Genomic DNA, 27,473 nt, shown 5'->3' on the forward strand with positions numbered 1-27,473 from the left:
GGTACTTTTTAGATAATACTTGTTGGGCCAACGGGAGACAGAGTTTGCACAAGGAGAGGCATGAGTAGGTACTGAAAGAAGTTTGGGGTCAAGCAGGTTGAAACCGGCTCACCAAACCTAGATTAAACAGAAATGATGTTGCTCACAGCATTACAAGCACTTAAATGTGCTTTGAATCTTTTTTATTTTTTTTAAATGTAGCTTTTCAAAATTATTAAATGTATTGAACTGGAGATTGCTGATTTGAGATGGTCAATTTCCTAATAAATCAAAACAAATAAGGCACTGAAACTTTGAGGCACAGAGACGTTCCATGATATTTTGGTTTAATATAGAAGTGAAGGCAGTAGGATGAATTGTTAGAGAGGAGTTGTACTGCTATGCATGTTAACTTACAATTCAAAGACACACTGTAATAAAGGATTAAATTGTGTTGCCATTTTCTTCTGAAATATGGATCAGTATCCACTATGAACTGAAGTGCCACTGCACCGTATGCACTGGCTGCCATGTGATTGGCACATGGTTATGGCCAGTTAGTATTTACCAATTAAGAGGTTAATAGGTTAACCATATCAATGCCACATCAAACAACAAAAAAGGTACAAGTAACGTCTTTACTTAAGCCCTTTGTGTTTCAAATTCTTCAAACTAAGTCTACTTTGTCTAAGTAATGGTCATGTGAAAAATTATACAGACAACATACCTCTGTTTGATTTATTTTCTGTACATTGAAGTGTTTCAACCTGAACAGTACATAATATTTCCATAGTGTAAAGTTCACAACGGGGTTTCCCTGAGGATCCACTGTTAGTTGTTCCAGTCGACGAACCTGAGCCAAAGCGTTAAACTGTTGAAGTGTGGTGAGATTTGTCTCTTTGAATTTAAGGTGCTGCAATGCAAATACCAAAATCGATGTTATTAATAAAGGATGACTTACAGATAAATACTTTTGAAGATAACACACCATTTAGACAATCTTCAATTCGGGCACTTGTGGATTATCTGTTTATTATTATCAAACCTAATACACCCAAACATTTAACAAAATATCAGACTGAGTTTTTGTGAATGATAAATAAGAAGACAGGTATGCTGGACAAAACTGCCTAAAGTTATACATCCCTGATCTGGCACAAGCTGAAAAAGAAATATTAATAGTTAGGTTTTGTCTGTTCTGTTTTTTTTGTAGCAAATATCAAAAGCAACAAAGGAAAACTAAATGCAGACCACAGAATCAAATGCCATTTAGATTTTCAAAGTGAAATGGCAAATTAAAGCACATTGGATTAATTGAACCTCACGTCCACACAAATGATACTCTCTGCCAGCTGCGAAGATTGACACTAGTATATCATTGTCTAAACATCATCTGGCAAAAATATTGCGCACAAAGTGTAATTTACAAAAATATCATCCCATTGAAGTTAATGAAAGAGAATCTACAAGCAATGAAGCAACATTTAAAATATTTAGGCCATTACATTTTTTTCAAATAATATTTAAGCAACAATATTCTACCATGCAACCATGCAGCGGTGGGTGACTCTCTTCAATTCATAACTGGGCCAAAACTGTACTTGCCAGATAGTGTTTCTGATTACTGTACTATTTAACTGCAGTTACAGAGGACCCGATTACAAGTTGGGCGGTTGAACCGCCACAACTCCAATACGGTGGGGGTGAGGCTGGTGTCAAGGTGGTGGGCCTCACCCCTGTCGTATTATGATGTTTCCACCGGGCTAACCGGCGGAAACAATGTATTAAGATGTTTACGCCGGTCAGCTGGATGGAAACAGTGCAGAGGCATTTACCTTGACACCTTCAGGAGTCAATGCCGTCACACACAGCACCTTCAGAATACACACTACCTGAAATAGCAGACAGTGCGCATTCCAAAGGTGCTGGAAGGGGTCCCCCAGCACTGCCTTTCTGCCAGCCTTTTCATGGCTGGGACCCCATGTAGGAAGTTGGCTCTGTATGTACTATTTCAAAGTAAGAAATAGCATGCACAGAGTCCAAGGGTTCCCCTTAGAGGTAAGATAGTGGCAAAAAGAGATAATTCTAATGCTCGATTTTGTGGTAGTGTGGTCGAGCAGTAGGCTTATCAGAGGGTAGTGTTAAGCATTTGTTGTACACACACAGGCAATAAATGGGGAACACACACTCAAAGACAATTCCAGGCCAAAAGGTTTTTATATAGAAAAATATATTTTCTTAGTTTATTTTAAGAACCACAGGTTCAAGATTTACAAACAATACTTTAAATGAAAGGTATTTCACTTAGGAACTTTAGGAACTTTGAATTAGAAAAATAGCATATACAGTTGTCACACAAATGGTAAATAGCTATTTTAAAACTAGACACAGTGCAATTTTCAACAGTTCCTGGGGGAGGTAAGTGTTTGTTAGTTTTGCAGGTAAGTAAACCACCTACAGGGTTCAAAGTTGGGTCCAAGGTAGCCCACCGTTGGGGGTTCAGGGCAACCCCAAAGTTACCACACCAGCAGCTCAGGGCCGGTCAGGTGCAGAGGTGAAAGTGGTGCCCAAAACGCATAGGCTTCAATGGAGAAGGGGTTGCCCCGGTTCCAGTCTGCCAGCAGGTAAGTACTCGCGTCTTTGGAGGGCAGACCAGGGGGTTTTGTAGGGCCCTGGGGGGGAGGGGGGGGGGGGGAGGGGGGGGGGGGTGATGACAAGTCAGCACAAAAAGTACACCCTCAGCGGCACTGGGTTGGCCGGGTGCAGTGTGCAAACAGGCGTCGGGTTCGCTATAGGTTTCAATGGAAGACCAAGGGGTCTCTTCAGCGATGCAGGCAGGCAAGGGGGGGGGCTCCTCGGGGTAGCCACCACCTGGGCAAGGGAGAGGGCCACCTGGGGGTCGCTCCTGCACTGGAGGTCGGATCCTTCAGGTCCTGGGGGCTGCGGGTGCAGTGTCTTTACCAGGCGTTGGGTCTTTGAAGCAGGCAGTCGCGGTCAGGGGGAGCCTCGGGATTCCCTCTGGAGGTGTCACTGTGGGGGCTCAGGGGGGTCAACTCTGGCTACTCACGGTCTCGCAGTTGCCGGGGAGTCCTCCCTGTAGTGTTTGTTCTCCACAAGTCGAGCCGGGGGCGTCGGGTGTAGAGTGCAAAGTCTCACGCTTCCGGCAGGAAACGTGTGTTGTTTCAAAGTTGCTTCTTTGTTGCAAAGTTGCAGTCTTTGTGGAGCAGAGCCGCTGTCCTCGGGAGTTCTTGGTCCTTCTAGATGCAGGGTTGTCCTCTGAGGCTTCAGAGGTCGCTGGACCCTGTGGAATGCGTCGCTGGAGCAGTGTCTTTAGAAGTGGGGAGACAGGCCGGTAGAGCTGGGGCCAAAGCAGTTGGTGTCTCCGTCTTCTCTGCAGGTTTTCAGCTCAGCAGTCCTTCTTCTTCTTAGGTTGCAGGAATCTATCTTGCTGTGTTCTGGGAGCCCCTAAATACTCAATTTAGGGGTGTGTTTAGGTCTGGGGGGTTAGTAGCCAATGGCTACTATCCCTGAGGGTGGCTACACCCTCTTTGTGCCTCGTCCCTGAGGGGAGGGGGCACATCCCTATCCCTATCCCTATTGGGGGAATCCTCCATCTGCAAGATGGAGGATTTCTAAAAGTCAGAGTCACCTCAGCTCAGGACACCTTAGGGGCTCTCCTGACTGGCCAGTGACTCCTTGTTTTTCTCATTATCTCCTTTGGCCTTGCCGCCAAAAGTGGGGCCGTGGCCGGAGCGGGCGGGCAACTCCACTAGCTGGAGTGCCCTAGGGTGCTGTAACAAAGGGGGTGAGCCTTTGAGGCTCACCGCCAGGTGTTACAGTGCCTGCAGGGGGCGGTGAGAAGCACCTCCACCCAATACAGGCTTTGTTACTAGCCACAGAGTGACAAAGGCACTCTCCCCATGTGGCCAGCAACATGTCTGGTGTGTGGCAGGCTGCTAAAACTAGTCAGCCCACACTGGTAGTCGGTTAAGGTTTCAGGGGGCATCTCTAAGATGCCCTCTGGGGTGTATTTTACAATAAAATGTACACTGGCATCAGTGTGCATTTATTGTGCTGAGAAGTTTGATACCAAACTTCACAGTTTTCAGTGTAGCCATTATGGTGCTGTGGAGCTTGTGCATGACAGACTCCCAGACCATATACTCTTATGGCTACCCTGCACTTACAATGTCTAAGGTTTTGCTTAGACACTGTAGGGGCATAGTGCTCATGCACTTATGCCCTCACCTATGGTATAGTGCACCCTGCCTTAGGGCTTTAAGGCCTGCTAGAGGGGTGACTTATCTATACTGCATAGGCAGTGTGAGGTTGGCATGGCACCCTGAGTGGAGTGCCATGTCGACTTAGTCATTTTATCCCCACCAGCACGCACAATCTGGCAAGCAGTGTGTCTGTGCTGAGTGAGGGGTCCCCAGGGTGGCATAAGACATGCTGCAGCCCTTAGAGACCTTCCCTGGCATCAGGGCCCTTGGTACCAGGGGTACCAGTTACAAGGGACTTACCTGGATCCCAGGGTGTGCCAATTGTGGAAACAAAAGTACAAGTTAGGGAAAGAACACTGGTGCTGGGGCCTGGTTAGCAGGCCCCAGCACACTTTCAAATCATAACTTGGCATCAGCAAAGGCAAAAAGTCAGGGGGTAACCATGCCAAGGAGGCATTTCGTTACACAACCCCCTGCCCCAAACGAAAGAGGATGAGACTAACCTTTCCCAAGAGAGTCTTCATTTTCTAAGTGGAAGAACCTGGAAAGGCCATCTGCATTGGCATGGGCAGTCCCAGGTCTGTGTTCCACTATAAAGTCCATTCCCTGTAGGGAGATGGACCACCTCAACAGTTTTGGATTTTCACCTTTCATTTGCATTAGCCATCTGAGAGGTCAGTGGTCAGTTTGAACTACAAAGTGAGTACCAAAGAGGTATGGTCTCAGCTTCTTCAGGGACCAAACCACAGCAAAGGCCTCCCTCTCAATGGCACTCCAACGCTGCTCCCTGGGGAGTAACCTCCTGCTAATGAAAGCAACAGGCTGGTCAAGGCCATCATCATTTGTTTGGGACAAAACTGCCCCTATCCCATTTTCAGAGGCATCAGTCTGCACAATGAACTGCTTGGAGTAATCTGGAGCTTTGAGCACCTCTCTGTAGGTGAAAAGCAGACATGGCAAGAGGACATCCCATCTCCTTTTGAGTTTATCAGGGAGCCCCAGGATCATGCCTTTCAATGTCTTGTTAAATCTTTCAACAAGACCACTGGTTTGTGGATGGTATGGTGTGGTGAATTTGTAAGTCACCCCACACTCATTCCACATGTGTTTCAGGTATGCTGACATGAAGTTGTTACCTCTGTCAGACACCACCTCCTTAGGAAATCCCACTCTGGTAAAAATACCAATGAGTGCTTTGGCTACTACAGGGGCAGTAGTCGACCTAAGGGGAATTGCTTCAGGGTATCTAGTAGCATGATCCACTACTACTAGTATGTATTGGTTCCCTGAGGCTGTGGAAAGTTCAAGTGGACCCACTATGTCCACACCCACTCTTTCAAAGGGGACTCCCACCACTGGAAGTGGAATGAGGAGGGCCTTTGGGTGTCCACCTGTCTTACCACTGGCTTGACAGGTGGCACAGGAGACACAAAACTCCTTGACCTTCTGGGACATGTTGGGCCAATAGAAGTGGTTGACTAATCTCTCCCACGTCTTGGTCTGTCCCAAATGCCCAGCAAGAGGAATATCATGAGCTAAGGTCAGAATGAACTCCCTAAACTCCTGAGGCACTACCACTCTCCTAGTGGCACCAGGTTTGGGATCTCTTGCCTCTGTGTAAAGGAGTCCATCTTCCCAATAGACTCTATGTGTTCCTGTTATTTTTCCTTTGGACTCTTCAGCAGCTTGCTGCCTAAGGCCTTCAAGAGAGGGACAAGTTTCTTGCCCCTTACACAACTGTTCCCTTGAGGGTCCCCCTGGGCCTAGGAGCTCAACCTGATAAGGTTCTAACTCCAGGGTCTCAGTTCCCTCAGAGGGCAGAACTTCTTCCTGAGAAGAGAGGTCCTCTTTTTCTTGTTGTGTTGAAACTGGTTCCCCAGTTTTCTTTCCTTTTCTCTTGGAGGGTTGGGCCCTTTTTCCAGGCTCCAACACCACTTTTTCACCCTGAGCCTTGCACTGTGCCCATGTCTTGACACACACCAGTTCAGGGATACCCAGCATCGCTGCATGGGTTTTGAGTTCTACCTCAGCCCGTGCTGAGGACTACAGGTCATTTCCAAGCAAACAGTCTACAGGGATATTTGAGGAGACCACCACCTGTTTCAGGCCATTGACCCCTCCCCACTCTAAAGTTACCATAGCCATGGGATGTACTTTAGTCTGATTGTCAGCGTTGGTGACTGGATAAGTTTTGTCCAGCCAGGTATTGACCAGGGGAAACCAGTTTCTCTGTCACCATGGTGACACTGGCACCTGTATCCCTCAGGCCTTCTACACTTGTCCCATTAATTAAGAGTTGCTGCCTGTATTTTTGCATATTAGGGGGCCAGGCAGCCAGTGTGTCTAAATCCACCCCACCCTCAGAGACTAATGTAGCTTCAGTGTGGACCCTGATTTGCTCTGGGCACACTGTTGATCCCACTTGGAGACTGGCCATTCCAGTGTTAGCTGGAGTAGAGTTAGCAGCGGAACCTTTCTTGGGACAGGCCTTGTCTCCAGTTTGGTGTCCTTGCTGATTACAGCTACGACACCAGGCCTTTTTGGGATCAAAGTTTTTACCCTTGTACCCAAAATTGGATTGTGAAGAGGCTCGGGACCCTCCCTCCTGAGCAGATGTTTGGGGCCCTATAGAAGACTCTTTACTTTTCCCTTTGGATGTCTCAACACTCTTCCCCTGGGGAATCTTTGTGACCCCTTTCTTTTGGTCCCCCCCTGTGGAAGTCTTGGTCACCCTAGTCTTGACCCAATGGTCCGCCTTCTTTCCCAATTCTTGGGGAGAAATTGGTCCTAGGTCTACCAGATGCTGATGCAGTTTGTCATTGAAACAAATACTTAACAGGTGTTCTTTCACAAATAAATTGTACAGCCCATCATAATCATTTACACCACTGCCTTGAATCCAACCATCCAGTGTTTTTACTGAGTAGTCAACAAAATCAACCCAGGTCTGGCTCGAGGATTTTTGAGCCCCCCTGAACCTAATTCTATACTCCTCAGTGGAGAATCCAAAGCCCTCAATCAGGGTAGCCTTCATGAGGTCATAGGATTCTGCATCTTTTCCAGAGAGTGTGAGGAGTCCATCCCTACACTTTCCAGTGAACATTTCCCAAAGGAGAGCACCCCAGTGAGATCTGTTTACTTTTCTGGTTGCACAAGCCCTCTCAAAAGCTGTGAACCATTTGGTGATGTCATCACCATCTTCATATTTAGTTACAATCCCTTTTGGGATTTTCAACATGTCAGGAGAATGTCTGACCCTGTTTATGTTGCTGCCACCATGGATGGGACCAAAACCCATCTCTTGTCTTTCCCTTTCTATGGCTAGGAGCTGTCTCTCTAAAGCCAATCTTTTGACCATCCTGGCTACCAGTAGGTCATCTTCATTGAGGTTGTCCTCAATGCTTCCAGAGTTGCTGGACTCTCCTGTGAGAGAAGCAGCATCTCTGACTATCACATTTGGAGTCAGGGTTTGAGGGACCCTGTTATCCCTAACTAGGAGTGGGGGTGGGAGAGCCTCCACTTCACTAGCTTCTTCCTCTGGGAGGGCATCCTCAGAGGGTTTTTTTTTTTATCAAACTCTGCCAAAAGCTCCTGGAGCTGTGCTTTGGTAGGGTTTGAACCAGTTTTAATATTTTTGGTTTTGCAGAGAGACCTTAACTCTGACATCCTAAGATGCAGGTAAGGGGTGACGAGGGTAGTGTTAAGCATTTGTTGTACACACACAGGCAATAAATGAAGAACGCACACTCAAAGACAATTCCAGGCCAATAGGTTTTTATATAGAAAAATATATTTTCTTAGTTTATTTTAAGAACCACAGGTTCAAGATTTACAAACAATACTTTAAATGAAAGGTATTTCACTTAGGAACCTTAGGAACTTTGAATTAGCAAAATAGCATACACAGTTTTCACACAAATGGCAAATAGCTATTTTAAAACTAGACCGTGCAATTTTCAACAGTTCCTGGGGGAGGTAAGTGTTTGTTAGTTTTGCAGGTAAGTAAACCACCTACAGGGTTCAAAGTTGGGTCCAAGGTAGCCCACCGTTGGGGGTTCAGGGCAACCCCAAAGTTACCACACCAGCAGCTCAGGGCCGGTCAGGTGCAGAGGTCAAAGTGGTGCCCAAAACGCATAGGCTTCAATGGAGAAGGGGGTGTCCCGGTTCCAGTCTGCCAGCAGGTAAGTACCCGCGTCTTCGGAGGGCAGACCAGGGGGGTTTTGTAGGGCACCGGGGGGGGACACAAGTCAGCACAAAAAGTACACCCTCAGCGGCACAGGGCGGCCAAGTGCAGTGTGCAAACAGGCGTCAGGTTTGCAATAGGTTTCAATGGGAGACCAAGGAGTCTCTTCAGCGATGCAGGCAGGCAAGGGGGGGCTCCTCGGGGTAGCCACCACCTGGGCAAGGGAGAGGGCCACCTGGGGGTCGCTCCTGCACTGGAGGTCAGATCCTTCAGGTCCTGGGGGCTGCGGGTGCAGTGTCTTTACCAGGCATCGGGTCTTTGAAGCAGGAAGTCGCGGTCAGGGGGAGCCTCGGGATTCCCTCTGCAGGCGTCGCTGTCGGGGCTCAGGGTGGTCAACTCTGGCTACTCACGGTCTCGCAGTTGCCGGGGAGTCCTCCCTGTAGTGTTTGTTCTCCACAAGTCGAGGCGGGGGCGTCGGGTGCAGAGTGCAAAGTCTCACGCTTCCGACGGGAAACGTGTGTTGTTTCAAAGTTGCTTCTTTGTTGCAAAGTTGCAGTCTTTGTGGAGCAGAGCCGCTGTCCTCAGGAGTTCTTGGTCCTTCTAGATGCAGGGTAGTCCTCTGAGGCTTCAGAGGTCGCTGGACCCTGTGGAACGCGTCGCTGGAGCAGTGTCTTTAGAAGTGGGGAGACAGGCCGGTAGAGCTGGGGCCAAAGCAGTTGGTGTCTCCGTCTTCTCTGCAGGTTTTCAGCTCAGCAGTCCTTCTTCTTCTTAGGTTGCAGGAATCTATCTTGCTGTGTTCTGGGAGCCCCTAAATACTAAATTTAGGGGTGTGTTTAGGTCTGGGGGTTAGTAGCCAATGGCTACTATCCCTGAGGGTGGCTACACCCTCTTTGTGCCTCCTCCCTGAGGGGAGGGAGCACATCCCTATCCCTATTGGGGGAATCCTCCATCTGCAAGATGGATGATTTCTAAAAGTCAGAGTCACCTCAGCTCAGGACACCTTAGGGGCTGTCCTGACTGGCTACTGACTTCTCCTTGTTTTTCTCATTATCTCCTCCGGCCTTGCTGCCAAAAGTGGGGCCGTGGCCAGAGGGGGCGGGCAACTCCACTAGCTGGAGTGCCCTGGGGTGCTGTAACAAAGGGGGTGAGCCTTTGAGGCTCACCGCCAGGTGTTACAGTGCCTGCAGGGGGTGGTGAGAAGCACCTCCACCCAATACAGGCTTTGTTACTAGCCACAGAGTGACAAAGGCACTCTCCCCATGTGGCCAGCAACATGTCTGGTGTGTGGCAGGCTGCTAAAACTAGTCAGCCCACACTGGTAGTCGGTTAAGGTTTCAGGGGGCATCTCTAAGATGCCCTCTGGGGTGTATTTTACAATAAAATGTACACTGGCATCAGTGTGCATTTATTGTGCTGAGAAGTTTGATACCAAACTTCACAGTTTTCAGTGTAGCCACTATGGTGCTGTGGAGTTCGTGCATGACAGACTCCCAGACCATATACTCTTATGGCTACCCTGCACTTACAATGTCTAAGGTTTTGCTTAGACACTGTAGGGGCATAGTGCTCATGCACTTATGCCCTCACCTATGGTATAGTGCACCCTGCCTTAGGGCTGTAAGGCCTGCTAGAGGGGTGACTTATCCATACTGCATAGGCAGTGTGAGGTTGGCATGGCACCCTGAGGGGAGTGCCATGTCGACTTAGTCATTTTATCCCCACCAGCACACACAATCTGGCAAGCAGTGTGTCTGTGTTGAGTGAGGGGTCCCCAGCGTGGCATAAGACATGCTGCAGCCCTTAGAGACCTTCCCTGGCATCAGGGCCCTTGGTACCAGGGGTACCAGTTACAAGGGACTTACCTAGATGCCAGGGTGTACCAATTGTGGAAACAAAAGTACAGGTTAGGGAAAGAACACTGGTGCTGGGGCCTGGTTAGCAGGCCTCAGCACACTTTCAAATCATAACTTGGCATCAGCAAAGGCAAAATGTCAGGGGGTACCCATGCCAAGGAGGCATTTCCTAACACCCCACCATGAAAAGGCTGGCAGAAAGGGAAGACGTGATCAGCACAGTGGTGCCGAACGCGGCACTGATGATGCGGACCACAACTTTGACCGCTGCCAACTAACTGGGATCCCAAATCCTGGCAGAGATGGTAGTCTCCTGGTGGTCCTACCACCAGGATCATAAATCTGGCACTCGGACTGCTAGGAGTGCGGCAGTCTGACTACCACCAAAGTTTAGCGGTCTCAAGCCCGGCAAACTCGTAATCAGGCCATAGTGTTTCTTTGATTACATTTTTTGTAATAGCCTAAAAGTTACAATATAAATTAATTATGAAGTATTTCTATACTTCATTGATGTAACTTCCTATGTATGTTGTAAATTAATCCTTTTTACAGTATGGGAAACAACTTACTCACTAATCTATCTAAATAAAAACATTGCTTCAACATTTTAACTTCATGGTAAAGGAATATTATGACATTTACACAGGTTATATTGGTTACGTGCCTATTGTAAAAAAAATAGTTATTTTATTTCAGTGGAGGTAAATCCACAACAAAGTATAAGCCCACAAACCTGTCACGGTAAAATGCCATTTCAGTTACTAAAACCTGGGCTCAGCTCCCTTGTAGCTACGGCACAGAGCAGACAGGCTTAACTTTGGAAAATGTGTGAAGTATTTAGCAGTAACAAAACAGTTAAAAAGTCAAAATACAAGACAATAAAAATCTGATTAACAATTTATAAAAAAAACAGAGGAACATTTAGTGAGCAAAATGACCCCAAAACAAAAAAATCCAACTTCACTGCTGCGCGTTGAGGTCAGTTGCTTTTGAGATTGTCCACACCTCCAGAAGTGAAGCCCCAAAAGCAAATTATATAGTATATCAGTATACAGATTCCTAAGAGGTGGAGTCAAATCACAGAACGAGGAGGATGGGAGGGTCAGTGAAGAACCTGTAGCTAGAGAGACTCTCTATTTGAAAGACCATTACTGATAGTAAATAACTTGTTCTTCTGATAGAAACTTCTAGCTGCAGATTCCAGCAGTACCTGTTTGGAGGTGGGTCTGTGAGTGGACGAAAACCAGAAAAACGTGCCAGACCGAGTGAGCAAAATGCATCTCTTTAGGAACTGGACTGTCTAGACAACAGTGCTTCATGAACGTAAGGAGGGAAGCCCACCTGGCTGCCTGACAGATGTCTAGGACAGGGATCCTACATGCTATTGCAGTGGTAACAGCTTTGGCCCTGGTGGAGTGGGTGTGCAAGCCTTCCAGCGGCTGCTTCTTGGCCAATGCTTATCAGATTTTAATGCAGAGCATAATCCATCGCAAGATGGTACCCTTCTGAACAACCCTGCCTTTTTTTGCTCTGGCGAACCCCACAAACAACTGATCTTTCACCTGGTGGCCTTTGGCACAATGGATGCAGAAACTGAGTCATCTTTTGGGGTCTAAGTGATGGAGCCTATCTCTTCCATGGGGGACGGTGGGTGAGTGGAGCATAGAATGTTGGAAGGCTTATGGTTTGACACATAAAGAATGGGGTCCCAACTTTCAGAAGAAAGAAGGTTCTAGTTTGTATAATCAGCTTATCGGGGAAGAAAGTGGTGTGTGGTCGTTAAATGCCCGAGCCAAAAGCTCTTTCACATGTAGTGCAGAGGAAATGGCAATCAGAAACTGAGTTCTAATGTTGCAAATCTGCAAAGGGCAGATGTTGAGTGACTTGAATGGAGTACACATTAAATAAGTAAGGACAAGATTGAAGCCCCATTGGGACATAACAAACTGAGAAGGGGGTAATGTGTTGTAGCACTTCCAGAAATCTCACCACAACTGGTGATTTAAACAAGGAACGCTGCCAAGGCAACCATAAGAAGGCCAAGAGGGCCAAAATAACCTTTAACTTGTGCCCAAAGCAAGGCCTTGCAGGGCAAGAGACAGAAAAAATAATTAAGAATCAGGCTGTTTGGCCTAGAGGGGTTCAATCTGAAGAGTGTCACATCAAACAGCAAACTTGTCCCAACAACAGGTGTATAAACTTTTCATCGAGGGATGCCTCGGGGGAAGATTACATCAATCACCTCTGGCGGAAGGTCAAAGTCATTCAGCTGAAGCCACTCAATCTCTACACATGAAGGTGGAGGCTGTGAAGGCCTGGGTGAAAACCCTGCCCTGTTGTTGCAACAGTTGGTCCTCTGGGAGTGGCATCCTGATCGGAGAACATATGATCAAGCACAAGGGTTCTAGATAGAAAATAGTGGGGAAAACAAATAATAATAAAAACAGAAGAAAGTCCTATACACCTCAGTATTTTAGACACCGTAAGGGATGAATAAGAAGGAGGCAGCTCAAGGGGTTGGCTGTAATCAAAGTCTTCAAATATTGTCTTGGAATGTAAATGGATTGAGGGTGGGAGGAAGAAGAGATAGGATTTTACAGTATTTGAGGGATTCTTCAGCCCAGGTTTTGATATTGCAAGAAACACACTTGACTGGGAATGAATGTAAAGCTCTGTTTAGAAGTCAGAAATGGGTTCGTGCATGTGTATCTGCTTAACAGGATTTTAACACTAGAGGGGTTGCAATATTGTTTAAGCATCAGTGTGATGCAGTAATATTAAAGGTCAATACAGGTAATATTGGTTGATGGATAATAATTAAAGTAAGTCTACTGGACAGGCACATCACACTGGTAGGATATTATGGCCCCAATAATGATGATATCGAGCCTCTCAAGAAGTTGTTTTGTCAGCTTTTGGATTTTTCTGAACCAGTGTTAATGGCAGGAGATTTCAATATAATTTTAGACAATAAGCTGGACAGGTCAACCAACAGTACATCGACGGTTTAAGTCTGAGCAGTTTTTGAGAAGGATGATGAAGGAAAGGGCTCTTGATGATTGGTGGAGGGACAGAGCAGGCCCTCAGCAGGTTTTCTCATATACTAACAAGAAGTATAGCCATTCTTCGTGTATTGATTACTTTTTGGTTGATCAAGCATGGCGTGATGCAGTAGAAAATATAGTTTATCTTCCCCCTCATTTATCAGATCATGGAGGGGTAGAACTTAAAATGAACCTATTAAAAGGAAGGAAGGTGAGCAGGTGGACGTTAGATCGCACTTTATTGCTTGATGAAGATGTGGGAGCTAAGTTATGTGTAAATACTGAGGAGTTCTTTAAAGTGAACATAGGTACAGCCGCTTTTCATGTGGCTTGGGACGCCTATAAGGCAGTCCTTCGAGGGACATTTATAAATATTGCGATTCATAAGTACAAGCAATATAGAGACGAGTTAGAGCAATTGGAAACAGAGATAAGGTGTAGAGAGCAGTTATGGGAGAGTACGGAGGAAGAGGAGAAGCAGGTAGGGCAGAAGAGGTTGGATGCTCTCAGTCTGCAACTGAAAGCCCTTTTGCAAGCAAGGGTTGCAAAGCGGTGGGAGGCAAGCAAGCTGGTGCACTTCTAATACAGGAAGAGTCCAGGGAAACTTCTTGCATGGAAAGTTAAAAGGGATCAAGCGAGGAACTGCATCAAGGAAGTTGAGGTAGTGCAAGGACAGAGGACTAGTGAGTGTGAAAATATCAATAGGGCCTTTTTGCAATTCTTTTCTCAACTTTATACGGAGGAAATAACAGCCTCGGAATCAGCCACTCAAACTTGGTTGGAGAAAGACACTCTCCCTTCTTTATCCCTAGAGCAGCAGCGTTGGTTGAATAGACCTATTACTTCAGGTGAAATTATAGCTGTTTTGAGGGGCAGTAAGGGGGGGAAGGCGCCAGGTCCAGATGGTCTCCCAGTTGAAGTGTATTTTGTGTTAAGACTGTTTTCCCAGGTCTTTGCAATGGACTCCCCCATTCCTGCCTCCTGGAATGAGGCTGTCATTTCTTTGATTTTGAAACTAGGTAAGGATCCAGTTAGGTGTGAGTCATACAGACCCATTTCGTTGTTAAACTCAGATTACAAGTTATTCTCAAAGATCTTAGCGGATAGACTAAATGTTGTGGTTAAGGACGTGATTAATGTAGATCAGAAGGGCTTTGTTAAAGGCAGGTATCTACATGAGCTTACACATACTTTAATTGGGGCAATTGATATGGCAACTGTATATATGATCCCCCTGGGGTTATAGCTTTGGATGCCACGAAAGCCTTTGACAGGGTTAATTGGGGTTACTTAGCTTTGATTTTGAGGAGTCACAATTTGGGCAATAATTTTTGCAGAGCTATTAAACGGATCTATCATGACCCCTCTGCTAGAATTTTAGTTAATGGGAAATTGACAAACTCCTTTAGGATATCGAAAGGTAATAGGCAGGGATGTCCGCTATCTCCACTTTTGTTTGATTTATACATCGAGCCTTTTGCTAGAAGAATAAGACAGCATTCGGAAATAGTGCCTTTTAAGGGTGAGCAGTGGGAGAGGTAAGTAGCACTTTATGCAGATGACTTGATGGTGATCACCGCAGATGTGTCGACCGCCCTCCCTGCCCTGTTACAGTTAGCCGAGGACTTTGGTTCTGTTTCTGGCTACCAGATTAATTCATAAAAGACTGATGTAATGGCATGGGACCATGTTGGGGAGAACTGGCATGGGAAGGCTGAAATGAGGTATTTAGGTGTATTAATTACACATGACATTGAGAAACTGCCGGTGAGAAATCAGGAAATGGTGTTAGAGGAGTGTATTAATTTAGTGAGGGGCTTGGGTAGGTTGACGGTATTGGGTAGGGTGAACCTGCTTAAAATGATTCTTCTCCCAAAGATTAATTTTATTCAAAATGCTATTCCGCTACAAATGGATGTCAGATATCTTAATGAGCTCCAACAGGCTATTACTTCATTTATTTGGGCATGCAAGGGCTCCAAAATTGCGTGGAAAAAGTTGCGAAGGAAGAGGAAGAAGGGAGGTCTATCACTGCCGGACCTGCAGCTGTACGCATGGGCCTTCTTGTTGAGAAATTCGAGGTTTCTATTCACCCAGTTAGACGATTCAGTAATGGGGGCTATGTTTAAGGCTATGACACGACCTATTCAGGGGGCAGCAAACCATTTTCTTTTTAAATTTGGTGATCCAAAATTCTTCAAGAAAATAAGATTACAATTATTGAGAGATGCAGCAAGGTGTTGGCACCAGGAGAAACACATTATCAAGATAGATTACTATAATCAGCGAGCTCTGATCTGGGATTCTCTGGGGACTCCAGAGTGTTTGAAAGATGCTTTGTCCAAACCAATAAGGGAAGCCGGTTTGGAATATTGGGGTGATCTTTTACAAGAGACGGGGTTACTTCCCTGGGACGAATTGAGAGATAGTACAGGGGGACCTTGTCTAGGTTTAAATATATTCAATTGGCATCCTGGGTTCAGTCTATTCAACGAAGCCTGCAGGGAGAAAATCCCCTAGCAGAACATCTATTTAATGGCTCCCCGAACGGTAGTAAGGTTGCAAAGTGGTATGGGGAGATCCTGGAGTTGATTGATGGGGACTTCAAATTGCCGGAGCAGTTATGGCAAGGATTTATGACGAAAGAAACAGCGCAGTTAGGATGGCAAGAATCCATGAGAATGTGCTTTGAGATAGTCAAGCCTGCCCCTTTGAGAAAGAACCATCTGTATGTGTTACACAGAGCTTATATTACCCCAGCAAAATTAACTAAAATAAAAAAAGGGGAAGTGGTGCATTGTGTTAAATGCAGAGTCGCAAACGTCACCGACGTACACATGTTTATGGAATGTCCAGAAGTCGCTGCTTTTTGGACTGAAGTGGTAGCAGCAATGTTGCAGATTATAAGGAAGAAAGTTATTATAAATCTACCTCTCATTGTTTTCGGTAAACCTAATGATTCAATTGGGTGGTCGAGAAACAGTAGGGGTCTGCTGTTTTTCGCTATTCTACTGGCCAGAAGGGAGATTTGTTTGAAATAGATGATGGCAACCCCCCCTAAATATAGGAGTTGGCTTAAGATGCTTGTGAAAACTGCGATATTAGACTTGAAGGTGGGGGGTCCTGAGCAGAGGTTGAAGAAAAGGAAGCTCTGGGCTCCCCTCTTGCAATGGTCCGCCCCCCTTTCTAGGGGTGTATAGTCTGATGATTTAAAATCCCTTTTGTTTCCTCTGTGTCAGCTACCTGGGGTAACCCCCCCAGGAAGGCTGAACTGATGACATGGGAGCCTCTTTGGGCGGTATGTCCACTTTTGCTTCGGGGCAGAATTAAGATGTGATAAACCCATGAGGTGTATGAGGACAAAAAAAAAAAGAGTTATAGATACCAAACTCTCTGTGCCCAATTCGGAGCCACTAGGATGACTTGGGTCCGGTCATTCCGGGTCTTCCTGAGAACTCAGGGCAGGTGTGGTATCAGCGAAAGGCATACAGGAGTACTGAATCGGCAAAAGGCATACAGAAGTCCTGAATTCCACTCAAGGCGGAACGTGTCTCTGAGTGATCTTGGAAACTCCATCACGCAGAAGTGCTGACATTGCGTGTTCTTGCAGCCATGAACAGAATTCTCCTCATTTGCTAAAATAAAGAGACCTTGTGCCTTGTAGGAAGGTAGCCTCTTTCTAAATTGGTTACCCCCCACTTTTGGCCTGTTTGTCAGTGTGTTTCACTGTGTTCACTGGGATCCTGTTAACCAGGATCCCAGTGACTGTGATCTCTCCTCTATAATTGGTTGCTGGTAACTTTTACTCCCCACAATTGCCATACTGGTGCCCCCATGTAAGTTCCTAGTACATGGTACCTAGGTACCCAGGGCATAGGTGATCCCTATAGGCTGCAGCAGTTATTCTCCACCCATAGGGAGCCCATGCAAAGGGTTCTGCAGGCCTACCATTGCAGTCTGTGTGAACCACGTGCAGTCACTGCACCACGTCACTGTAAGTCAACCCTATGGTAGGCCCTCTCAGCCCAAAGGGCAGGGTGCAGTTACCTGTGTGTGAGGGCACCCCTGCACTAGAACAGGTGTCCCCACAAACTCCAGACCCATTTTACTGGACTTCGTGAGTGCGGGGATGCCATTTTATATATGTACTGGACACAGGTCGCTACCTATGTCCTGCTACATATTGGTAACTCCGAACCTGGGCATGTTTGGTATCAAACATGTCAGAATCATACCCCAATACTGTTGCAAGTATTGGAAGTCTTATTCCATGCACTCTAGGGGTTCCTTAGAGGACCCCCAGCATTGCTACCACCAGTCTTACAGGGTTTTCCGGGCAGCCCAGCTGCTGCCACCCCTCAGTCAGGTTTCTGCCCTCCTGCTGCTTGATCTGATCAAGCCCAGGAAGGCAGAACAAAGGATTTCCTTTGGGAGAGGGAGGTAACACTCTCTCCCTTTGGAAATAGGTGTGACTCGCTTGGGAGGGGTAGCCTCCACAAGCCACTGGTTTGCTTTGAAGGGCACATTTGCTGCCCTCTGTGCATAAACCAGTCTACACCGGTTCAAGACCCCAATCGCTGCTTTGGCGTGAAACTGGACAATGGAAATGGGAGTAACCCCTCCCCTATCCATCACCACCCCAGGGGTGGTTCTCAGAGCTCTACCAGAGGATCCCTGGGTTCTGCCATCTTGATTCCAAGGTTGGCAGGGAAGTCTGGGAACATCTGAGTGGCCAGGTCAAGTAGGTGATGTCAGAGGCACCCTCTGGTAGGTAGTTACATGGTTATGTGACCAAGCTCCCTCTTTGGGCTATATAGGGTCTTCCTTCGGGGTGGGTCCCCAGATTTGGATTGCAAGACTCCAGCAGACCTCCTCAGCAATCTCTGCTTTGATTTCTGGCCTCCAGAACCGCAACTTGACCCACCAGGAACCTACAAGCTGCAGTTCCACTAGGAAGACTCATCTGCATTGTTCCCAAAATCCCTGCCAGCTTTGGAACATTTCCCTGGCCATGCATCCTCAGAAGACTACAACTCTACAGCCTGCACAAGAAGAAGAAGAAATCTCCCTTGGGGTGAAGGCATCACTCGCCTCTAACTACAGGTACCTGGCTGCAATGATGACCGGCTGCGCGGATCTCCTCCCATCCTGAATGGCGTGGGCTCTGCATCATGGGTGGTGGTCCGGAGAACCGCCCTTGGTCCTCTCTACCAGCTGTTGCACTTTGGTGGTAGTACGTCCCTACCACTCCATGCAAGACAGTACCCCATGCACCACGTCCTTTGCAGCTGTCAAAGCTTGTTTGCTTCACCTCCAAGGGAACTTTGGGTGACGTGCAGCTCCAGCCCCCATCACTCCCTCGTACAACTCCTGGGCTTCTGCGTGGTCCTCTGACGACGTGGAACAACTTCTGTGGTGCTGCAAAGGCTGCTTCAGCGATTTCTGCGTCCCTGTCCTGTGGGACACCTGGGCATGCTGCCTCTGCTCCTGTGGGCCTTCTGTGATGCGGAAGGTCCCCTGTTACTCCCCCACCAGGGTAGAGTCCTCCTGGACCTTGCTGGTCCCCGGCAGCACCTCTTTTCCTCCAACTGGGAATTTGCCTTTGCCAAGGCTTGTTGGTGGAAATCCTTCACCAACACCCATCTGCAATCCAGCTTCCGGTGTGGGACACCTTTTGCATTCATCAGGAACTCTTCTCCAGCTCCTGTGCTGCAGTGCTGACCTGTCTTCCTTCCTCCTCGACCAACTCCAAAAGGTACCTCTGGGTGGGTAGTATCTCCTACTGCCCCTGGACTCCACAGACACTTCAGGACATGGTCCCCTTTCTCCACAGGTCTCCATCTTCGTTATTCCACTGCTGGTTCCTTACAGGCTGTTCTGGGTATCTTTTTTTTTTCTTCTTTTCATCCTTGGGGGTGGTTTTGGGGAAATCCAGTGTTTCACTCCTGCAATGCCAGTCGCTGGGAGGTACTACATTACTTACCTGTGTGCTTGCCTAGTACTCCCAGCTCCCCTCTACATGATTTACTTACCTAGGGGGGGGGCCCTGTGTTCGCATTCTACTTTCTTAGTATATGGGTTGGGCTTTCCCTAGGGTCACTGCTGCTTATTGCTATTTTACAGTGTTTTCTAACCTTTTTATGCCTTTTACTGAGTATTAGTGTTCATATATATATATATATATATATATATATATATGGAAAATGTCACTTACCCAGTGTACATCTGTTCGTGGCATGAGACGCTGCAGATTCACATGCTGTGCATTATCCTGCCATCTAGTGTTGGGCTCGGAGTGTTACAAGTTGTTTTTCTTCGAAGAAGTCTTTTCGAGTCACGAGATCGAGGGACTCCTCCCCTTTCGGCTCCATTGCGCATGGGCGTCGACTCCATCTTAGATTGTTTTCCCCACAGAGGGTGAGGTAGGAGTTGTGTATATAGTAATAGTGCCCATGCAATGGAGTAAGTATGTATGTACATAATGTGTCTAAAAGTGATATATATTTACAAATTTACAAATGTACAAGTTTTATCAACATATAATATATATAATTTTTATCAACTTATAACGGCTGCAGGCTCCCGGGGAGGCGGGAGGGCGCATGTGAATCTGCAGCGTCTCATGCCACGAACAGATGTACACTGGGTAAGTGACATTTTCCGTTCGATGGCATGTGTAGCTGCAGATACACATGCTGTGCATAGACTAGTAAGCAGTTATCTCCCCAAAAGCGGTGGTTTAGCCTGTAAGAGTTGAAGTTGTTTGAAATAATGTCCGTAATACTGCCTGTCCTACTGTGGCTTGTTGTGTTGTTAACACATCTACACAGTAATGTTTCATGAATGTATGAGGCGTAGACCATGTGGCTGCCTTACAGATTTCTGTCATAGGTATATTTCCTAGAAAGGCCACTGTGCCTTGGGTGTAATAGGCAGGTCTCTTTTAGCTTTAACATAGTAGGTTTGAATACACTTTACTATCCATCTGGCAATGCCTTGTTTGGATATTGGATTTCCTGTATGAGGTTTTTGAAAGGCTACAAACAATTGTTTTGTTTTGCGAAATTGTTTTGTTCTATCAATGTAATACATTAGTGCCCTTTTGATGTCTAATGTATGTAATGCTCTTTCGCCTACTGAGTCTGGTTGCGCATTAAACCACTTTATGTTTGTGTATTTGTATAAAGGGTTCTTGTATAGTAAATGCTTGTATTTCACTTACTCTTCTAAGAGACGTGATAGCTATTATGAAGGCTACTTTCCAGGTTAAGTATTGCATCTCACAAGAATGCATGGGTTCAAATGGTAGACCCATGAGTCGTGTTAATACAATATTGAGGTTCCATGAGGGAGCTGGTGGTGTTCTTGGAGGTATGATTCTCTTTAGACCTTCCAGATTGAGCAATGCTGGATTTGGGTGTATGATCTGTTGTTTTTGTTGAGTTAACAGATCTGGTCTGTTTAGTAGTTTGATATGAGGTACTACTGACAGATCTAGTAGTGTCGTGTACCATGGTTGGCGAGCTCAAGTTGGTGCCACTAGTATTAGTTAGAGTTTGTTTTGACTCAATTTGTTTACTAGATACGGAAGAAGTGGGAGAGTGGGAAAAGCGTAAGCAAATATCCCTGACCAACTCATCCATAACGCACCCTTGGAATGAGGGTGTGGGTACCTGGACGTGAAGTTTTGACATTTTGCGTTTTCTTTTGTTGCGAATAGGTCTATTTGTGGTGTTTCCCAGTTTCGAAAGTAAGTTTGTAGTATCTGGGGATGAATTTCCCATTTGTGTATTTGTTGGTGATCTCGTCTGAGATTGTCGGCTAACTGGTTTTGAATTCCTGGTATGTATTGTGCTATTAGGCGAATGTGATTGCAAATCGCCCAATGCCAAATCTTCTGTGCTAAGAGACACAGCTGTGATGAGTGTGTCCCTCCGTTTGTTTAGGTAATACATTGTTGTCATGTTGTCTGTTTTGACAAGAATGTGTTTGTGGGCTATTAACGGTTTAAATGCTTTCAATGCTAGAAACACTGCTAGTAGTTCTAGTTGATTTATATGAAGCTGGCTTTGTTGAGTGTCCCATTGTCCCTGGATGCTGTGCTGGTTGAGGTGTGCTCCCCACCCTATCATGGAAGCATCTGTTGTGATCACGTATTGAGGCACTGGGTCTTGGAATAGCCGCCCTTGGTTTAAATTTATAGGATTCCACCATTGAAGCGAGGAGTGTGTTTGGCAGTCTATCAACACTAGATCTTGAAGTTGACCCTGTGCTTGTGTCCATTGTGTCGCTAGGCACTGTTGTAAGGGCCGCATGTGTAGTCTTGCGTTTGGGACAATGGCTGTGCATGAAGACATCATGCCTAGAAGTTTCATCACTAACCTCACTTGATAGTGTTGGTTTGGATGCATGTTTAGTGTTACGTTTTGGAATGCTTGTATCCTTTGTGGACTTGGAGTGGCAATCCCTTTTTGTTTGTTGATTGTTGCTCCTAAGTATTGTTGTATTTGACACGGTTGTAAGTGTGATTTTTGGTAGTTTATTGAGAACCCTCGCTTGTGAAGGGTTTCTATGACGTATTTTGTGTGTTGAAGACACTGTTTCTGAGTGCTGGTTTTCATTAACCAATCGTCTAGGTACGGGAATACGTGTATGTGCTGTCTCCTGATATGTGCAGCTACTACCGCAAGGCATTTTGTAAATACTCTTGGTGCTGTTGTTATCCCGAATGGTAACACTTTGAATTGGTAATTTACTCCTTGGATTACAAACCTTAAGTATTTTCTGTGGGAAGGATGTATGGGTATGTGGAAGTAAGCATCTTTGAGGTCTAATGTTGACATGTAGTCCTGTTGCTTGAGCAAGGGAATCACATCTTGAAGTGTCACCATGTGAAAGTGATCTGATTTGATGTAGAGATTTAGGGCCTCATTATGACCCTGGCGGGCGGCGGAGGCCGCCCGCCAGGATCCCGCCCTCCATTATACCGCTCCGCGGTCAGAAGACCGCAGAGGGTATTATGAGTTTTTCCCTGGGCTGGCGGGCGGTCTCCAAAAGACCGCCCGCCAGCCCAGGGAAAAACTCCCTTCCCACGAGGATGCCGGCTCGTAATCGAGCCGGCGGAGTGGGAAGGAGCGACGGGTGCAGTGGCACCCGTCGCGTATTTCAGTGTCTGCAAGGCAGACACTGAAATACTTTGCGGGGCCCTCTTACGGGGGCCCCTGCCGTGCCCATGCCAATGGCATGGGCACGGCAGGGGCCCCCAGGGGCCCCGCGACCCCCCCTACCGCCATCCTGTTCATGGCGGCTTTCCCGCCATGAACAGGATGGCGGTAGGGGGGGTCAGAATCCCCTCGGCGGCGCAGCGAGCCGCGCCGCCTTGGAGGATTCTAAGGTCAGTGGAAAACCGGCGGGAGACCGCCGGTTTTCCCGTTCTGACCGCGGCCAAAGCGCCGCGGTCAGAATGACCAAGGGAGCACCGCCGGCCTGTCGGCGGTGCTCCCGCCCCCGTTGGCCCTGGCGGTAGAGAACCGCCAGGGTCAGAATGAGGGCCTTAGTGTTCTGAGATCTAAGATGGGTCTCAGTGTTTTGTTCTTTTTTGGTATTAGAAAATACAGGGAATAAACACCTGTTCCTTTCAGATGTTTGGGTACTAGTTCTATTGCTTCTTTTTGTAACAACGCTTGGACTTCTAGTTGTAATAGATCCAAGTGCTGTTTGGACATGTTGTGTGCTTTTGGGGGCACATTTGGTGGTAATTGTAGGAATTCTATGCAATAACCATGTTGGATAATGGCTAGGATCCACGAGTCCGTAGTTATGTTTTCCCAATTTTTGTAATAATCTATGAGTCTCCCCCCCCCATTGGTGTTATGTGTTGGGGATTTGTGACATTGGAGTCACTGTTTAGTTTGTGGGGTTTTTGGGCTTTGGAATTTCCCTCTTGTCTTAGGGAACTGTCCACCCCTATATTGTCCCCGAAAGCCTCCTCTTTGGTATTGGCCCCGGTATGTGGGTCTGGCCTGTGAGGTTGAAGGTTCTGTGCTTTGGGCCCGAAACCCCCCTCTAAAGTGTGGCTTCCTAAAGGTGCCTCTGCTGTTTGGGGAGTAAAGCACGCCCATGGCTTTGGCCGTCTCCGTGTCTTTCTTTAGCTTTTCTATAGCTGTATCCACCTCCGGCCCAAACAATTGTTGTCCATTAAAAGGCATATTCAGCACAGCCTGCTGGATCTCTGGCTTAAATCCGTAGGTGCGTAGTCATGCGTGTCTCCGAATGGTGACCGCTGTGTTTACTGTTCTGGCGGCTGTGTCCGCTGCGTCCATAGCCGATCTTATTTGGTTGTTGGAGATACTTTGGCCCTCCTCCACAACCTGTTGTGCACGCTTCTGAAACTCTTTGGGAAGTTGTTCAATGAAATGTTGCATTTCATCCCAATGTGCCCTGTCATATCTTGCCAATAAAGCCTGTGAATTGGCAATTCGCCATTGATTGGCTGCTTGTGCTGCAACCCTTTTCCCTGCTGCATCAAACTTTCGACTTTCTTTGTCGGGTGATGGTGCATCCCCAGAAGTCTGTGAGTTTTCCCTTTTCCGGGCTGCTCCTACTACCACCGAGTCAGGTGTCAGCTGTTGCGTAATGCATACAGGGTCCGTAGAGGGAGGTTTGTACTTCTTCTCCACCCTAGGTGTGATGGCTCTGCCTTTGACTGGGTCTTGAAACACCTGTTTCGCATCTTTTAACATGCCTGGAAACATAGGCAAACTTTGGTATTGGCTATGTGTTGATGACAGGGTATTGAATAAGAAGTCATCCTCTATAGGTTCAGAATGCAGTGCTACGTTATGAAAAGTAGCTGCTCTGGAAACCACCTGCATGTAAGCACTACTGTCTTCTGGTGGTGATGGTCTTGCCGGGTAGCAATCCGGACTATTATCAGATACTGGTGCATCGTATAGATCCCATGCATCTGGGTCATCAGGCTCATCCCTGTGTGTGTTGGTGATTGCATCATTGGGGGTGTTGCAAATGGGGACAGTTGCGGTGAGTGCTGTGGCGATGGCTGTGATGAGAAACGTGGTGGAGTTTTTTCTTTAGCCACCTTTGCTTTTGGCTGCTTTTCAGTTTCCTGGAAAGCGAGTTTCCGTTTCATTTTAATTGGGGGAAGAGTTCTTATTTTCCCTGTGTCCTTCTGTATATGGAGCCTTCTTTGTGTATAGTCTGGCTCGCCCATCTCTAGCTCTTGTCCAAACTTATGGCCTTGTAGTTGTGAAGAAAGGCCTTGTTCCTCGGTATAAGAGCTTTGTTTCGGCTCCGAGGCTGGATGTTTTGGCACAGAAACCTTTTCAGCAGTCTTTTTCGGCTCCGAAACAACTTTTTTCGGTTTCGGGGTGCCGATATCTTGGTGCCGAGTTTGGTCGGAGCCGGTATCTCGGTGCTGAGTATACTCTGTGCCGGTATCTCGACCGGAGTCGGATGTCTTCGGCTCATGTGTGCCCTTTTTCGGTGCCGATGCTTGGTCACCGTGCTTACGGGTTAAGCCATGGCGGTGACGTCCCCTGGGCTTTCATAATTTTGGAGTGAGTTTTGGCCGGGACTGTTTTACTCACGGTTTGATGCCTCGCCGGCTGCTCACTCTCGGGCTCGTCCGAGTCCGAATCCAGAATGGAGAATGTCTCCTCTTCTTCGACGTCGGGATGTCCAGCCGGCATCGACGCCATTTGAAGCCTTCGAGCTCTCCGGTCCCGTAGCGTCTTCTTCGACCGAAATACCAGTCAGGCCTCGCAGGTATCCTCTTTGTGTTCGGGGGACAAACACAAATTACAGACCAAATGCTGGTCTGGATACTTAGCGTGGCATTTGTGGCAGAAGCGGAATGGGGTCCGTTCCAAGAGCCTTGAAGACGCACGCAGTCGGGCCGACCAGGCCCCGCCGGGGAGTGGAAACCCCGAAGGGCTACCGGAGCTCTTCTGTTCTTCGGTGTCGATGTGCTATTACTAACCCGATACCAAGCGCAAACAATACCGTCAAATTTTCCAAATGTTAACTAACTTTTCCGAACCGAAACATGGAGCGAAGAGGAACACGTCCGAACCCGATGGCCGAAAGAAAACAATCTAAGATGGAGTCGACGCCCATGCGCAATGGAGCCGAAAGGGGAGGAGTCCCTCGATCTCGTGACTCGAAAAGACTTCTTCGAAGAAAAACAACTTGTAACAATCCGAGCCCAACACTAGATGGCAGGATAATGCACAGCATGTGTATCTGCAGCTACACATGCCATCGAACATATATATATATATATATATATATATATGGAAAATGTCACGGAGTCGACACCCATGCGCAATGGAGCCGAAAGGGGAGGAGTCCCTCGATCTTGTGACTCGAAAAGACTTCTTCGAAGAAAAACAACTTGTAACACTCCGAGCCCAACACTAGATGGCGGGATGTGCAAAGCATGTATATCTGCAGCTACACATGCCATCAAACATATATATATATATATATATTGTATTTACTTACCACCTATTGGAGGGGTTCTGATACTGTGTTCCCTACAACCAAGTGTTGTTTTCTTTCTTGTGAGTAAGTACTGTGTGACTGTAGCTGAGCTTTGCAAATCTCCTAGATAAGCCTTACCTGCTCATCCACAGCTACCTCTAGAGAGCCTGGCTTCTAGAGACTGCCTACACTTCACTGAGAGGGGATACCTGTACCTGGTATAAGCAGTAAGTACCATAGGTACCCACCACACACGTAGCCTTTCCCATCTCTCTGCCGTGCATCATATTGTGTTTATGCGTCTTTCAATGTTTTGTTTTGTGTCACTGTAGCTATTTCCATTTGTTTTGCCGTTTTTTGGGCCATTTCAACCCTTGTGCGCTCCCCCGGCTTCTTTTTTCCCCGCCCCTGCGGCCCCGCCCCCCTCCCGCCCCCATTCACTCTCCCGTTCCCACCCGCCTCCCAGCTGCTCCTCCCTCCCACTTCCTCCTCTTAATGGCGGTCACTGCACGGCAGCGCCGCTGGCGCGCCAGAGGCGCACCAGAGGCAAGCCCGTCTGCGCCCATCCGCGCCTGGACCGCGCCCAGCGACAGTCCCCCTGGCCCTCCTAGCCAAACTCCACCCAGACAACACTACCAGCCCCACTTCCTCCACTCCCTCAACCCCAGAGCCTGCCCCACCTGCATTCAAACCAGCCCCACACACACACAAGGCCCCTTCTCCTGCCGCACCTGCATATTCTCCTGCTCCACCTCCCACGCACCCTATACCAACACCATACGCAACAGCCTCCACACAACAACATCTGCACCCACCAAAAAACCCCACAACCTGCACACGCCCCACACCAATACCACCTCAAACCACAGCAACACCACAAACACCCCCGCCAATACAATCACACATCACAACAACCACACCACTCGCAACCATCTCAGCTGCCTGCTACTAAAAACCCGGTCATCACACAATCATGCCACTGAACTCTGGGACCTCATCACATCACACTCACCAGACATCGTCTTCCTCACAGAAACCTGGACAAACCTCTCATCCGAGCCAGATATAGTCACAGCCACCCCGGAGTGCTACAAACTCCAGCGCAAAGACCGCCTTAACAAACCAGGACACCATCAAGGTCACCACCAACACCCTCGACACCCTCAACAATGCAGAACACATGCACTTCCTTATCCACATCAACAACACCACCACCCTCAGAGGCACACTCGCATACAGACCCCCAGGACCACGCCCCCCCTTCTGCGACACCATCGCTGACACCATCAGCACACACGCTCTCATCTCCACAGACTACATACTCCTTGGCAACTTCAACTTCCACCTGGAAAACCCTCACGACCACAACTCCTCCTCCCTCCTAGACAACCTCACCAACCTTGGACTCAAACAACTGGTCACAGCCCCCACCCATTCGGCTAGACACACACTCGACGCAATTTTCACCTCAAGCCAACACGTCACCTACACCCACACCACCAAACTCCAATGGACGGACCACCACTGCGTCCACTTCTCCTACAACAAACCACCCACACACCACCACCAACACTCCACCCCCTACCGCATGTGGGACAAGATCCCCACAGAGCGCTTGAACTCCCAACTGACACAAACCCCCCTCCCAACACCACCAACCCCAACACCGCTGCACACAACCTCAACAAAT

At 47.5% G+C, this 27,473-nt stretch overlaps 1 protein-coding gene across 2 annotated transcripts in view; it reads right to left on the reverse strand.

Annotated features, from left to right (window-relative positions):
* LRRC49 (leucine rich repeat containing 49) overlaps positions 1-27,473 on the reverse strand; it is a 447,480-nt gene that overhangs the window by 121,293 nt on the left and 298,714 nt on the right. For both annotated transcript variants that reach the window (XM_069222363.1, XM_069222364.1), the window contains one exon: positions 707-892. In XM_069222363.1, the coding sequence (XP_069078464.1) occupies positions 707-892 (186 nt within the window). The remainder of the gene's footprint in view (positions 1-706; positions 893-27,473) is intronic.

Source organism: Pleurodeles waltl, chromosome 3_1, assembly GCF_031143425.1.
Source record: "Pleurodeles waltl isolate 20211129_DDA chromosome 3_1, aPleWal1.hap1.20221129, whole genome shotgun sequence".
Taxonomy (NCBI): Eukaryota; Metazoa; Chordata; class Amphibia; order Caudata; family Salamandridae; genus Pleurodeles; species Pleurodeles waltl.